The sequence below is a fragment of the Hyposmocoma kahamanoa genome, unplaced genomic scaffold, assembly GCF_003589595.1.
Source record: "Hyposmocoma kahamanoa isolate Upper Pololo Valley unplaced genomic scaffold, ASM358959v1 160, whole genome shotgun sequence".
NCBI lineage: Eukaryota > Metazoa > Arthropoda > Insecta > Lepidoptera > Cosmopterigidae > Hyposmocoma > Hyposmocoma kahamanoa.
The window spans coordinates 3,656,796-3,673,098 of record NW_020653575.1 but is presented as its reverse complement, the minus strand read 5'-3'; the positions used below and the strand labels follow the sequence as shown (position 1 = coordinate 3,673,098).

Here is a 16,303-nt window from a genome sequence, read left to right as displayed (position 1 = left end):
CTTTACACGAATTAGCAGTACCTATATTATATTGTTGAGATCAGATGTTCCCAGACTTTTTTTCTCATAGACAAATTTAGCTGGTTCCGGTGGACCCCCTGCAGCTACATTTCTACCATATTCCCAAAACTCGATAAAAAATGTGAAGATTAGATCTAACCATGGAAATTTGCAACGCAAATTGCTGAGTTCCAATCACAAATTAATAGTTTTCGAAAAAAAAAGTGCGAATTTAATTGATTGTCCTGTGAGTGGATGTCAAAAAAGTAAAGACACGTTGTACTGAATATGGAGTATGCAAGTTTTTACAAGTAACAGCCGCCGAGCTATATTATAAATTATTATCTGCTTGCATTGATAGGTGAAGTCAAGCCAACATTTTTGTTCTTCACTATCGAAAGCAGATAAATTTTCGTGGAACCCCGCTTACGAATTGTCAACCCCCATCTTTTGTCACGCCAAAGTAGACCCCCGTCGAGTCTCCCGTGGACCCCTGGGGGTCCACCTGGACCACTTTGGGAACTAAGGGTTTAGATAAATATTTAATTACGTGTACAGTTATTAGCTAAATCAATGAGTAGGAATGGACAATAAATACGTAATATTTCATCTGACGATACAGGCGTGAGTAGTAAGAAAATGCCTATATGGAGAGTCTTCCAATAAGAGGTTTCATTTTGATATGTAAAAATGGAGTATTTTTAAGCGAAATCATCGGATGTTTATTTAATAGTAAAGAGGAGGGTATATTAATAATGGAAAACAATATCAGTTAAATGGCCGCCACGGCTGCGCTTGCAGAACCATATTCTTTTCATGAAATTTTCCATAAACAATTTGCACATTTACTGCTGTATGTCCTCGATAACTTCACGAATTCCATTTTTGAGGTCTTGTATCGATTGTGGGTCATAGGCATAGACCTTATCTTTCACGTAGCCCCAAAGAAAAAAGTCCAAAGGTGTCAAATCACAAGATCTCGGTGGCCAATTGTGATTGCCTCCTCTTTTGCAATATATACATATCAAAATGAAAGCTCTTATTGGAAGACCCTTTACTATAATTCTAAATATTAGATAAGTACAGGTATAGCGGGCAAGATAAATTATGTAAAGCAATTGGAAAAATGCAATACCAGACATAGATACCGTCACATTATGCCAGGAGTAAGATAATTTTAACGCTGTCATTGGACTTACGTATTAAAGCACTAATATTATACTAAAAATTATACGTAGATAATTCAATAGATAAGTAATCTCAAAGACAGAACTGTTTACATATAAGTGATAGACTTAGGCGGTCTACTTTGATTTGTCTTTCGACGTACGTAGGTTAATTAGTTACCTACTTTACCTACACGTAGCTATGAAATCCAATACAACTATCATCTACCCACTGTCTTTAATTCATCAATGAATTAAAGAAGAATCTACTGATTAAACAAAATAGTTTAAAACGTCAGTTGATTACTCACGAAATATAACTTTCACATTTTGAACCAGATTAATAGCTGTACGTATTTAGAGCCATCTTGTCTCCCACAAGTTGAGAACGCAAGCAATACGATAGTTGTTTATTAGGTTCAATTTTTGTAGTGCATACTGGCTACATACATTGTTAACTCTAGGCCACCGCTAAGCACATTATACTCCTATTTCCAATCACAAAACTTGATAGAACACTCAAATTCACAAAATAACAACACACCATCATTAATTTTGTACAAAACTCGTTTCGATTTACACTAAAAACTATTAAAAAGTTCGAAAAAAGATCACTCAGCCGACCGGACGACATCCGCGGCCCGTCGAACCAAACAAACTTGCCAGTTCTCAACAATACATTCAACTGAACGACAGCAACGGTGAATTATATCTTGCATTTCTTTCTACGTCTATTATACAACCGTAACAAGAAGATACCTCACTATTTTGCAACTCACACGGCGAATACTGTCTCAAATTTAGCCGCATAACATTCTTTTGAAAACACTGCACAAGTGCGAAGAGCATAGCAATAGTAACAGGCTGGTATTCTCATAGAAAGAGACAGCATCGTATAACCGTATGTGTTGAAGTGAGATAGGTATACGAACGACAAAACGGATTATCACGTGCGTGACTCAAACAAGACACCTTTTAATTATTATGCTAAAGGAAATTGAACTATGTCCCGTGGGAGAAAATATAAAATTTGTGTGTTACGTTTTCATTTTGAGTAATTTGTTTACATTGCAAGTATAGAATGGAGCGCGGTAGATTCAAAAGTTATTCGACCAGTGATGCCCATTTTCTTTGAATTCTGTATCTGTAAAAGGATAGAACAAAAATAGCTTTCTTACCTTAAAGGTATACTGGCGATCTGTTCAGTAATTTTAACTTCTTTAGTCCATACATCATTGTTATTTATATTTTTCGTCAATTTCAACTTCGATTTTGCTTCTTTAGGCCTTAGAGGTGGTGGTAGAATACCTCCATGCTCCTTGATAACCGAAGGTTTCGGAGCCTGGGCCTTTTTCACGATTTGCAACACTACATTTGGACTTTTTAAGTCATGATTAGGTTTTGTTTTAGGAACATCGACAGCTTTTGATCCTCCGGGGTCAATTTCCTTTAGCCTTGTTGGTATTTTATCAGGTTTCTTCACTAATGGTTTCGCACGTTCAATGCCTCTTCTAACTTTTACTTTACCAGATGATTGGCTGTCTGGCGCTGAAACTGAACATAAAATATGAGGAACACTAAAAACATAACAAACGAGTCTCCAAATTAGTTACATTGTTACCTATTCTAGGCCGGGTTTTTGAAACAAGTTTTGTCTCCGCGCTACCTATTTTGGTAAATGTGTCAACGGAGCACGAAGAAGTGGCGGTGGGTACCGCTTTGATGCGAGAGCTGAAGGTTGTTTTGAAGAAATTTGCTGATAAACCTTTACTTCTTAGTGAACCACTCGGAGGATACCTAGAAAACAAAAAAAATAAGTCTAGGAGGAAATTAGAGGACACACGAATTTGCACCGGGGACCTCTCGATCTGCAGTCAAATGCTTTACCACTGAGACCTAGAAAACAAAAAAAATAAGTCTGGGAGAAAATTAGGGGACACCCGGGTTTGAACCGGGGACCTCTCGATCTGCAGTCGAATGCTCTACCACTGAGCTATATCCCCATTGTTTACACTGGTAAAAATAGCGATTAGTACTTGCAACAAAAGCGACCCCTACAGATACATTGTGTCAAAAAGCAAGTCAAAAAGTACATTGGTTGAAGGATAGATGGCGCTGTTTGTCACATAAAGAACATCCTTTGGCTAATAATGGTGTAACAGTGTGATTTGCTGTGACTGCATTGTTACGAATGAGTTAAATATATTTGTAATAAATACTTACTGAAATTTATTGTTGTTGTTAGGCACCACTGGCGCCTTCTGCTGCATAACCTCCTCTATCTGCAACAATGAAAGGAATATTTTAAAATCTTATTTCGATCTAAACTTTCTTATGAATAAAATTATCATTATTAAGGCAATTTTTTCATCGGTATTGGAATAAATTATTCGAGGCTATCGGCGCAACAGTGGTATAAACCCATATTCAATTTTTTTCTACAATATTTTAAATGGTTACACCCCATGTTATTCGAATTCGAATGATGTGTACGGATCTCTTTAGTCCATAATTCTGGATTATGAGCGTTGTTAAATAATTGAACATTCTAAGGTTAAATGTTTTTTGGAGCATATTATTTTAGTATAGTAGACACTTATGTAGTGCAATATTCTTTCGAGAAAGGTTTAATTTTATTAAATAATTAAATAACATCAATTGAATCAGGACTTATTAAAAAAGTTATCATCATCGCAAAATCACCATCCTTCACGTAATGTCATCTTTATCAATATTAATAATATTACCACTAAGAATCTGTATTCTTTAGTCTTACGCGTGCCTGTCCACATTGCAAATTATTATTTTAAGTCTAAATTATTACAAAGCTATCTTATTAATGATAATTAAATGTAAACTCGTTTAGATCTCGACGGCAGCCGTGAGAATTTATTTTATTTGTTTTGGCAGTTTACTGTCACGCATTTTTTACCTCATGTATGGCATCCTTAGACTATGGATTTTTCCGTCCTAAAGATGACATGCTACTAGGCTTGGACCCGTGTCAGTACTAAGGAAATTATGGCGATCATCGCCAATGTTAAAATGTGTCGATCTTCTCATGCTTGTCAATCTTGTTTTTTAGTTCTCGTGGAGCAATGTTTTTATTCTCGTACAGTCATTTACTTATAAAAACCTATCTTGTTGCTTAGTTTTTTCCATATTCTAAATCTTGTTAGAAACTACCTTTGGAAGTCATGAATAAAATTAAAAAAAACTTTAAAACTGTTAGTGGCTAAAACGCTTACCGCGAGAAGCCAAAAAAAACGAAAGGGGTCTATTAATGGGCAAAGTATACAAAAGAGACCGTAAGAAAAATTACTATTATGGCCTTTTGTCATTTTTGTGCAAGATTTATTACCAGATTGCACAAGATCGTGTGTAATAGCACAGTTATATTAGCTACAAAACTACCTATCAAAGTTTAGCCGTCTTATTTTGGCGCCCTTTATACCATTACAATCAGAGCTCAAAATAATTTATCTGATATGCAATATGCCTAATAGGTATATGCAATAAAAAATAGATACATGGTACGAAAATAGATATGTCCATGCAAGAAGATTTAAAAAAAGCGTTATGCGTTTCGAATCAACGTTTTTTTCGCTGTTATTGCATGGACAAAGCTTTTACTGACTGGCTCAAGCCAATTGTGGCCGGCTTAAGCCGATATGGTGACTCCCTAAAGCAAACATGTCAAATGGAACTTTATTTTTTTTCCATCCTCTAAATCAGCCACAGAGAACTATGGAGTCATTATAGAGTACGTAGTCCTATAGGTTAAGAAGACGCAAAAAATATCAAACACATATTGAGCTACTACGAGAATTACATTACACAATATAAAGCATAACTAACGTGACCACAGACATCTGTGAACGTGACTATTATTTTTTTCCATCAGGGTGAGACGCCTGTAAATTTATTGCTTCACAAATAAAACTCAGGTTTGTGATGAAATAAAAAATGTTTAATCATCGAAAATTTCAACAAAAACACTAATCTTGTGTTGGTAGGCTGGTTTTATATATTTTTGGTTTTCGCGCCACTTTTTCTTATTATCACATGTGTCCTATTTTGGTAAAGCCGGATATTTTCAGTATTTTGGGGACAGCGGAATACGAAGTTTAAAAGCGGGACTGTCCCTCTCAATGCGGGACGTATGGTCACGTTAAGCATAACGCACAAGAAATGTAAGTATTTTTTATCGTGATGCGAATGAAGCTTCATTCTTGATACTTGTCTTTTAATTTTGTCGAATATTACTTATTTCACAGTAATTGTTTTGGGACGGATATCGGACTGAGATCGAGAGTAGACCCCCTGGTCTCAAACTAGGGAATTCCCCGATGAGTACTGAAGCAACGGAGTTCGGAGGACCAATTTAGAACCGATTTCGATGATTCTTTTTTTGTTAGAAAGAGGGTACTCTTGGTTCCATTTAAATTTGAAGAAAATACTCCAACTCTAAGGGTGGCAAACTAGGGAATGAATCAGGTTTCGAGCACTTTCTGGTAACCGATTTCAATAAAACTTGGCAAATAGATGTAATATTAGAAACGTTCGAGGTCGGTTTCTTTTTTATAAAAAAAGTTTTAGTAGCAGCAGAGCTCCTTATGAAAGAGTTCGTCCAGAGTAGTACTGCCACCTTACCTATTTCTGCCGCCAAGCAGTATAAAAAAAGTTTTGAAGGGTAAGGGTGCTGGTGAAATTACAGGTACATGGGACTTGTCAACTTATATCTCAGGGTGACGGGCGCAATGGCAGTGCCCCTCAGATCTTTGCAATTTAAAGCTCTGAGTGGCACTGCAACTGTTATGGACAGGCGTGTAGCTTACCATCAGGCGCACGACTTGCTCGTCCCGTCACTTGATGTTATAAAAAACGCTTTTACTTTTAAAACATTGTATTCATCGTTTGTGAGAAGTATCTTAGAATTTGGAAGTGGAGTTTGGAACCCTCGTTATAAAGCGCATGTTGATGCTTTAGAAAAAGTGCAAAAAAGTTTATCAAGAGCCTTTGTTATCGGACTGGTGCAGAGTACGTTAATTATGACACTTCATGAAAGGAATTTAAATTTCCTTTCTTACACAATAGGAAAAACTTTATTAATGCGTTTTTCTTGTACAAATTATTAAATAATTACATCGATTCGCCGGATCTTTTACAAAAAATTTGCCTTAAAGTCTCTCGCATCACTCAATAGGACTAACTCCCACAGAAATGGTTTCTTTAGGCGCTCTTTGGATTTTTATAATGAAAATTTAAGTCTAATAGACATATTTGGCATTTCTTCACAAGGTTATAGGGTCAGGGTAAGAGAAGCTTTATTTTAACAACAAAAATGTAGTGATAAAATTATTTAGTATAAAATTTAGAGTACTTGTACATGTAATTAAGTAGCATTAATTATTTAAGTTATTAATTTTTGTTATTTTTTATGGTATTCTTCTTCTTTTTTGCTTGTGACGTTTCGCTCATTATCTTATTTTAGTTTTTGTTATTGGACCTCTAGGTCTGTATGTATGTCAATTTTGATTTATTACCTGTCTGTTCACGACCGTTTGTTTCCTTAAATACATAAAATCTACAGTTCAGTCTACATTTCGTGCCCTTAGTATAATAAAGTCAGTCACATGTGATCATTCATGGTCATAAAAATAACATAACAAATTACGTTTTTTGAAATTTTACAACTCTCCTACTTAAGGATAAAAAAGTTACCGACTTATTTCTTTCGCAAACCTTTCTCTTCAAAAGTTGTCATTTTGCAGACGTGTATTTATTGCAGGGTGCGGTTTGAAGGTGTCATTCCTCGAATAGGTAAATTATCAAAAGGTTTTTTTTATAATACCAAATGACGAGACGAACAAGTCGTGCGCCTGGTGGTAAGCGACATGCCTATCCGTAACAGTTGCAGTGCCACTCAGAGCTTTAAATCGTAAAGATCTTAGGGGCACTGCCACTGCGTCCTTCACTCTGAGACATAAGTTGACAAGTCCCATGTGCCTGTAATTTCACCAGCACCCCTTCTAAACTGCTTGGCAGCAGAAATAAGTAAGATGGCAGTACTGCTACTAATGTATACATATAAATGGTGCTAATATTTTTACTAACCTTTCTACAAATTTTCCTGGCTGCTCTCACAACCATGATGAATTATAAAGTGAAATATTCCACCACAATTCTGCCACTGACTCTGAGAGTCCTTGGACGTTAAAAGCACGGTACACTGTACCCACACCCACTGAGTACCGCTCATTGAAATGACACTGTCTGATGAAGGTTTTGATTTTTTCCCACGGTTCAAGTTACAGGAAATGTATATGTACAGTGGTATACCTTGGTATACCAAGGTACCATTTGGTCCACAAAGCTACATGTGTCATTTTACGTCAAAAGAGCTTTTATCACATAATACGAATTACATGAAATTATATCGAGTCATGACCGCCGACTTATCGTAAGCGACTTTTTCACCTAACCAGCGTTTATTACCGCAAATGATATTTTAAACTATAACGGACAAGGACGCGTCGATATTTCCCGCCAAAATTACATCAAATAGAAATTATAGCAAGAGCCAAGTTTATCGTTAGCTCAACTGTTTTTTATATTGTAATGTAATCGACAGAATCAATGCAAAAAAAATCATAACACGTAAGCGAGCCCACTTGTTATCGCAACCGAAATAGTACATCACTATTTCATCGTTTACTATAAGCAAAATGGCAAAAAACGTGTTGCACTTTGGTGCTTATTTTTAATCGCAACCAAAAATCTTTAGATAGAAATAGTTAAAATATTGTAAGCGCCAAAAAGGCGTTAGGCCCTTTGCTGTAAGAGCGGTTACAGACAAAGACTTTTAGCAGTGATGCAAACACTATGCATACGCAATGCAGTAGTGGTGTAGTCGCTATTCATCTACGTACCTTTACAGACGCGCGCGATTTTAAGCAGCGATTCAAGCGCGCGACTGCATCGATACAAACGATTTATATATGTTAAAATTCAATTTAACATCACATTTCCATGTGGAAATATTTTTAAAAAACCCTCTCCTGTAAAATTTGTTTTTGTCGCTTCTACTAGTTATACATAATTGTATTAATTATGTACATATGAAATTTTATAAGTCTCCTATTTAAGCACAAAATGTCATCAACTAATTTCGTTCGTATAGAATCTTCATTTCACTTCAATCATCTTTGCAACGTATGTCGCAGAGACGCAGAGACGATGTTCTGGAGACCCCATTTGGGAAGACGAAGTGTGAGTAAACCACCTGCGAGATGGTGGGACGAAATTAAAAAGTCGTGTGCCTTATGGCAAGCTACAAGCCTGTCCATAACCGTATCAGTGCCACTCAGAGCTTTAAATCGCAAAGATCTGAGAGGCACTGCCACTGACTGCCCTGTCACCTTGAGACATAAGTTGACAAGTCCCATGTACCTATAATTTCACCAGCACCCTTACCCTTCAAAACCGCTGACATTACTGCTTGGCGGCAGAAATAGGAAATATGGCAGTACTTCTCTGGACGAACTCTTTTACAAGGACTAGCTCCACTGCTACTAAAAGCTACCGTATCATATTGACGATATGAGCATTGATGACGTCAGAAAACCCCGATACTTTTACTCTTCAGCTTTTGAAACGGACCACACAGCGTACCACCTACGTCCCACCCTTTATTCAAATAAACAAAAACGACAGTCGATGAACCTTGTCATATACACTCGCGAGCAACCAAACCGACTCAGACCCTACACCTGCATATAAAGTAGTTTTTATCAAAAACTACCCAGTCAATTAATAAAAATGTCTTATTTTCTGATAGCCTGAAACTTTAGCTTTAAGATGGTCTCATTAGCATAAAAATCGATTGCGTGGTTTTTGAAATAATGGTAATAGAGTTAACAATTAGGGAAAATAGGAATTTAGAAAAATAATTTATGGAGATTGTTATTTAAATTAAAACAAAAAAAAGTAAAATAATAATAATAAATTTATTTAATTAATATTTGGTGTTACCCCCTCTAGCCCTAGTAACAGCTTGTAGTCGATTTTTCATTGACCTGATTAACTTTTTAATAACTTCTTGAGGAATTCCGTCCCATTCCTCTAACAACGCCGTCTTGAGCTCATTGATATTTGAAGGAAGGATTTCTGGCTCGGACCCTTCGTTTGAGCTCGTCCCATAAATGTTTGATGGGATTCATGTCTGGACTAAGCGCTGGCCAGTCCATGGTCTGTATACGGACTTCTTCCAGAAACCGCTTAGTTATACGCGAAGTGTGACACCGGGCATTATCGTGCATCAATAAGAAGTTATCGCCGACAAACCCCGTGTACGAAACAACATATTCTAGGAGTATATCGGTAATATACCGATCGGCTGTCAATCCTCCTCCTCGGTCCCCCCAAGCACGAAAACAAGTTCGGTTTTCTCGTCTAAAGAAATTCCAGCCCACATCATACAAGAGCCGCCGCCATATGCAACAGTTTCAGCGAAACAGCACTGCGAAAATCGTTCACCTGGGCGCCTATACACCCGACCTCTTCTATCACTGCCATGCAGACACATTCTGCACTCGTCAGTAAACAAGACAGCCCGCCATTGCTCGTGGTTCCAATTGAGGTGCTCTCTAGCAAATTGCAGGCGCGCTTGTCGATGGCTTGTCGTCAATTTCGGACCAGTTGCAGGACGTTTTGGTGTAAAGTTGCCTTCCCTCAGGCGTCTTCGAACTGTCCACTCGCTTACAGCCACTCCTCGAACACGTCTTAGCTCTTGCTGTACGTCGACACCAGTCAGGTGGCGATTTCGTTGAGATGTAGAGACTATGAACCGATCGTCGATTTGAGTTGTGCACCTGTGACGGCTGGTTCTCGGCCTCCGGTCGAATACACCAGTCTCTAGAAATCTTCTGTATACCCTTGATACAGCAGATTGGCTTAGGTGCAGTGGAGCAGCGACAGATCGCTGACTAAGTCCCTGTTGCAAAAGAGCAACAACTTGAACGGCTTCTTCCGGTGTTGTATCCATGGTTTTGTCAAAATAGTGATGGCGATTCACGGAGATGCGTTCAGGTCAACTTCTGGAAAGCGGCTGTAGGCATAAGCCGCGTGCGGGAGGTTTTATAGGGTTAGTTGGTCGCCCAACTCGTACTGGGTACCGCGAGTAAATTTCCCTGTACTGCCTATTTTATTTTATTTTTTTTAAACTACTGAATCGATATTGATGCTAATGGTACATTTTTAAAGCTGAAGTTTCAAGCATTTTAAACATATAACGTTTTTATAATTCGGTTGTAAACTTTTTGATAAAACCTACTCTGAATGCGCGCTTAGACATTGAGTCGGTTTGGTTGCTCGCGAGTGTAGTTCACAATCACGCATTGATTGCGGGGATTTTCGAACCGCATAATATTAAATGAAGTCTAGGAGACTACTTACATATGGGATCTTTCTGAAGCCCTCATTCATTGCTCTCCTAATCATCCTTAATTCTACTTCAGTGGTGCTTTGGTTGTCGCAGTTTGCATGAATATGGATTGGGTGATAACGACGAAATGTAATATTAAGTTTATTTCACAATGTGAAAATTTGTTTTCGTGTATGAAGAGCATTGGCTCTTCATATACGAAAACAAACAGGTATTGACCTACAGTAAAAGATTTAGCAAAATTCGTCATGAAAACGCGGCAAAAACAAGTACATTTAAATTTAGAATTCGAATAAAAATAATGCAATAAGATTTTTCATCGATTGACGATTTTATTTGCATCGATGCACTCACGCGTTTGTATCGATTATCGCGTGTTTGCAGCGTTGCTTAAAATCGCGCGTATGTGTAAATTACAAACGGTTATTGACTGCATCGCGTTTGCATCGCTGCAGAAAGTCGCCGTGTGTAACCGCTCTAAGATGTACGTACCTTCGAGTGTCTTTTTTTTATATATCTCGTTTATTGAACGAGTTTGATACGAGCTAAGCTCAAGGTGTTAAACCGATAATACATTGCCTTGAAACATTTGCCTAATTATTCTTATGACGCATTTCCACCAAGACGTCACGTCAGGTGACAATCGCTTGCCCGCCAAAGGCGGCAAGTTACCCGGTGTAAATTGCGTGAGTCGTCTGACTATGATAGTTTGCAGCCGAAGTTGACCAAAGCGACTGAGTGCGTCGCCATCGGCAGGCGAAGCGAAAGTTGACAACCTGGTGTAAATGCGCCATTACGACACAACGTTAGTAAGGAAAGAAACAATATTCCATACTTAGGAGAAAAATGGGCGCAAGAGATAAGTTTATCGTTATTTCCATAACTCCCACGTAACTTGTTGTAAGTCAAAATACCAGTTTTTGTTCTTATGTTTACTTTCAAACATGGAACCCATAATATACACAAAAGAGGATATAAGTATTGAATTTAATAATAATCTCAGTAGGAAGTACTAAAAAAACCGACCTCAAAAGTTCGTGGAATCACATCTATTTGCCCATTTTTATTGTAATCGGTTATCGGAAAGTGCCTCAAATTCAAATAGGTCCAATATTGAGATGGAGTTATCGCGTAACATACGTACAAAAAATTAGTCAATTGAGAACTTCCTTCTTGTTTTGAAGTCGGTTTTTTTATAATCTATTTTTTATTGAGGCTGTACCCACCTTGAGTGACTATGGTTCGTATTCCAGAACTGTACTCAATGCTCAAGTCAGGATTTGATCAGACTTGAGTACGATTTCAAGCACTGAAAATACGACCCTAATGGCAAGGACTTGAGAATAATTTTCAGTGCTCACTGCAATACTCAAGTCCTGACTTGAGCATTGAGTAGAGTTCTGGAATACGACCCTTAGTCAGCCTCATGGGAGGAATACTGGGTTCCCTACTCAAGGGACATGTTCAAAATCTTGTACTAGTTTAGAGCTCCAGTACATGCAGGCTCTCTAAGCCAATAATTAATTTGTCCATTGCATAAACTTGCATTCCCAAACATTGCACCCCTCAGGGTTACGTTACGGTCACATTCCACCAATACTGATACAGATCCTCTATTTTATTGCAAGTACAGCACAATGGGGATGGTTTGTTTGTTGTTGTTTGGTTGGATTGGTATTTTGGCTTACAACGATTTATTGATGAAGTTGAGTTAAAATTTCTTTCTTTATCGACTTATATTTAGTAGCAGTAGAACTCCTCGTGAAAGAGTTCGTCCAGGGAAGTACTGCCACTTTACCTATTTCTGCCGTCAAGAAGTAATGTGAGCATTGCTGCGGTCCGGATTTGAAGGGAAAGGGTGCTGGTGAAATTACAGACACACGGGACTTGTCAACTTATGTCTCAGGGTGATGGGCGCAGTGACAGTGCCAATAAGATCTTTGTAATTTAAAACTCTGAGTGGCTATGCAACTGTTATGGACGACTCGTTCGTCTGACTCGTTTTTGAAATTCAAAATTTAAGCAACACTTATTTTAGCGCTTTTTCAGTAATATTTATATATTATTATATATATTATTTTATAAATCATTCCCAAGTCCTTTGAACGCTTGATCATGGCCGAGACGTTTGTTTTTCAGCAAAGGTTTTCATACCCTTGTGCATAGCGTTAGTTAAGCTTATTTAATAACTCTGTAAGAACATTTTTGTCTAGTCTTGTTCGGTGTTTAGCATGTGTAATCTATATTGGGATAACCTTAATCTAGTTTCCTACGCGAAATGTTTTATATAATGTGTTCTGCGAGGACATTGGTGACACCTTAATTCATCATCGGTCATTGTAGATTTGAAAATCGCCTTGGTTTACTGTCAGGTTTCAAAGTCGGTAATAGTATAGAGGCTTGTAACTCTGATAATTCGTATTGTTATATAAATATATGTGTATTTTTTTTTTTAACCAATTTTCATGACTGTTTTTTATTCGAAAGAGGGTACCTCCATAGTGGTCCCATTTAATTTTGAAGAAAATCATCCACCTCTAAGGGTGGCTGTTCATGCATGAAGATTCGTTTTTATAAATAGCGCCTGAATTTTATTATAAGGAGCAATTAGTTTATTGGTTGATTTTGCTATTCTCCAATTCAAGGCGTTTTTCTCTCTCAATATACTTTGAGTAGTGAGAACAGATTTTTATTATCTCCAGTATCAAATCCCGTATAGTGGCGAACTAGGGGATGAATCCGGGTTTGCTCACATTCCGGTAACCGATTTCAGTACGACTTGGTATGTGTAATCCTATGTAAATTATCTGTAATTCCATGTAATTTTGAGGCCGGTTTTTTTATGTGAACCGCGTTTCCATGTTTCTTTGTTTATCGGAAAGGGTTGACTCAGTAGTTGTCCCATTTAAATTTGAAGAAAATATTCCACCCCTAAGTGTAGCAAATTCGGGGATGAATCCGGTTTATTGGTATTCACTCACTTTCCGTTAACCGATTTTAATAAAATTTGGCATGGAGGTGGAATTCCACCAAATTTTGACGTCGGTTTTTTTATAAAAAAGTTGTAATTATCACATAAAAGTCATAAAAATAATACGAGGTACATGAAACCTTTCGTATGTGTGGAATTTTATTATTGTCGTGTTTAAGCGTTTTTGCAGATGTGTCCATGTTACACCAAGAGTGCGGGAAGAACTTCAATTTTCCCAAAAAGTACTTTACACGGTTGCTACTAACCCTCAGCAATATTGGGTTCTTAAAGTCGAGTAGGTACTGCTGAATGGCCAAGTAACAGGTAGGTACGACATTTTAAGACCTAATTATATAATGATTGCATACAATACTTTTTCCACGAGTAAATTAAATAATTAAACAGAAGCAATATTATAGCAATATACAACAAACGCAATTCTTTTAAATAAATTTTAACTCATTTATTATGAAACGGTTCCATCATACAGACTCCTCATATATTTAGATGAAAGCCAAACAAACGCTACAAAACCAAAACCAAAGAGATAGAATAGAACTGGCCAAGTACCGCTTACATTTACCAATATTTTTTTTATAAAGATTGATATTTTAATTAGCAAAAATACGACGTTCTTTTTTTGAAACTCACCAAAGTTCTGTGTACAGTACTATATAATAATACTCATTAGACTCAACTCACTCTGGCGCAATGTCGAAGCGTCGCGTCGCGTCCTGTTGTTCAATTATAACGACCCTCGCATTAGTGCGCCCGGATCACAGTGTGGTCGGCGTCTGACGCCTCACTGTGCTCAAGTAACGCGAGACGACGCGTGTTAAGAGCTCTCATGCCAAAAAAAGTTTTGACGTTGGCTCCGCCCAAATTTGTGAAACAAATATATGCCTGAAGTTCGCGTGACATGCGACAGGAGATGTTGAATTTTGCGCATTAAAATTACCAAATTCGTTTTAGCGGAATAACTCTAAAACTAAAGGGATTAAAAAAAATCCCTTGTAACAGTTGTCGATCATGCATAAATATAATTAATTATCTAATTTTTGTCCTAATAACCTGTAGCATTTCGAGGACAAATCGAAAAAATGTGAAAATTAGAGGTCATTTCGTGATTTTTATCTATCGAGGAAACTTTATTGCTTTATGTTTCTGATTTATGTCTGTGCTTGAATATATCGTGTAGTTACTCATACAATATTTTATTTTTAACTTTAAAGTGGATATACCCCTCTAAAATCAAATCGAAGATTAGGAATTTTTCCTCTGCTCCCTCTTAACGCGCGAAGCCGCAGGACTGCAACCACGCGTCGACGCGCGTCGTCGCTTGACTCCATATTTGCATAACACAAATTTGTACCTTAATAGTGGGAAAATATAGATGAATATGCTATAGGCGAAAAATATGACTCGTCGCGACGCTTCGACTGTGCGCCAGTGTGAGTTGAGCCTTACAGTTCTGTGTACAGAACTTAATGAAATTTTCCAGCTCAGTGGCGAGTACCATAGACAACAGAATTTTGATTCAGAACTAAAAAGAGCGCCTTCATGATTTTTATGAAATTATAATTGACAGTTAAAAGCACAGCAGTGGAAAAAAGCACTTTTGAATTATGCCTAGAACAGGAATTATAATGGTTTTGTTTATGTTTATTTTTATCGAATTGTTTGAAAACAAAAGGCTCATTATAGTTCTATGTACCATAGACAACAGAATTTTGATTCCGAACACTAAAAAGAGCGCCTTTACGATATGGTTTAGGAAATCGTAATTGAGAGATAAAAGTACAGGAGTAGAAAAACAATATAATATGTATATATCTGCAGCTGTAGTACAACACGGTCTTATAAGCACGATTCTACAACTTAGTAAAATGTACGTTTTTCAGCAAACATTTACATTGCCTTTATCCTGATTGTAACGCTATCAACATCGTAATATTTAACCTTGGTCGAAATCACGGACTTATCAGTAGCTGATAACAAATATACTTGTTTGCTTTACTACTACGTCACATAAAAACGTGGTCAATGTTAACTACCTGAGGACTCAATTAATTATCGTTGCCTAACGCGATCATGCGTGTTGTCCCGTGTTGAGCAGGACAATTCCGCTTTTAAACTTCCCGTTGTCCCCAAAATCTTAAAACTGTCCCCTTATGACAATAAATTTAAAAATATGCCAAGAGTTCCATTCATATTTAAGAACTAAACCTGAAAGTATTAAAGCAAATTTGTTCATCCGAAAAATATATAAATAAAGCCAGCCCATACACAAGACAACACAAGGTTAGCTATGTTTTAAAATTTTTGATAATTATAAATGATTAGTTCTCTTTTAATTTTTTTTAATCATTAAGGCTGGTTTCAGAGCAGTGCGGAGCACCGGAGCAGGGTCACACGTGTGGCGTTAGAACATCGTTTTACTGTGACGTGAATTGCTCCGTACGGAAAACGTTCCGCGTGAATTCCGCACAGGTCACCCGTGTGTTCATTGTAGGCTAAATTAAATACTCGAAAACTTAACAGGCGTCCCGCTATGAAGGAATCAATAATGGTGCCGTTAATAAATACCCTCGTATGTGATTTCTATGTAATTTATCAAGGCGAAAATAAAAATGTCGTGTTTGTAGCTAGCTATTCAATTAATTCAATTGTACCTCTTTTTAATACTGTTTTACTTTAATAATATATTTAATCAAGAGCTTT

General features: G+C 37.2%; 1 protein-coding gene and 1 non-coding gene across 2 annotated transcripts in view; both read right to left on the bottom strand.

The window, feature by feature from the left end:
* The window catches only part of LOC113225366 (cytospin-A-like), a 64,977-nt gene that overhangs the window by 35,762 nt on the left and 12,912 nt on the right, over window positions 1-16,303 (bottom strand). Inside the window, exons 2-4 of the mRNA XM_026457650.1 lie at window positions 3,390-3,448; window positions 2,788-2,963; window positions 2,345-2,720 (exon numbers count right to left, since the gene is read on the bottom strand). Of these exons, the coding sequence (XP_026313435.1) occupies window positions 2,345-2,720; window positions 2,788-2,963; window positions 3,390-3,436 (599 nt within the window). The 5' untranslated portion in view covers window positions 3,437-3,448. The remainder of the gene's footprint in view (window positions 1-2,344; window positions 2,721-2,787; window positions 2,964-3,389; window positions 3,449-16,303) is intronic.
* Window positions 3,098-3,169, bottom strand: Trnac-gca. The gene has a single exon. It is a non-coding gene; the product is annotated as a tRNA-Cys (tRNA).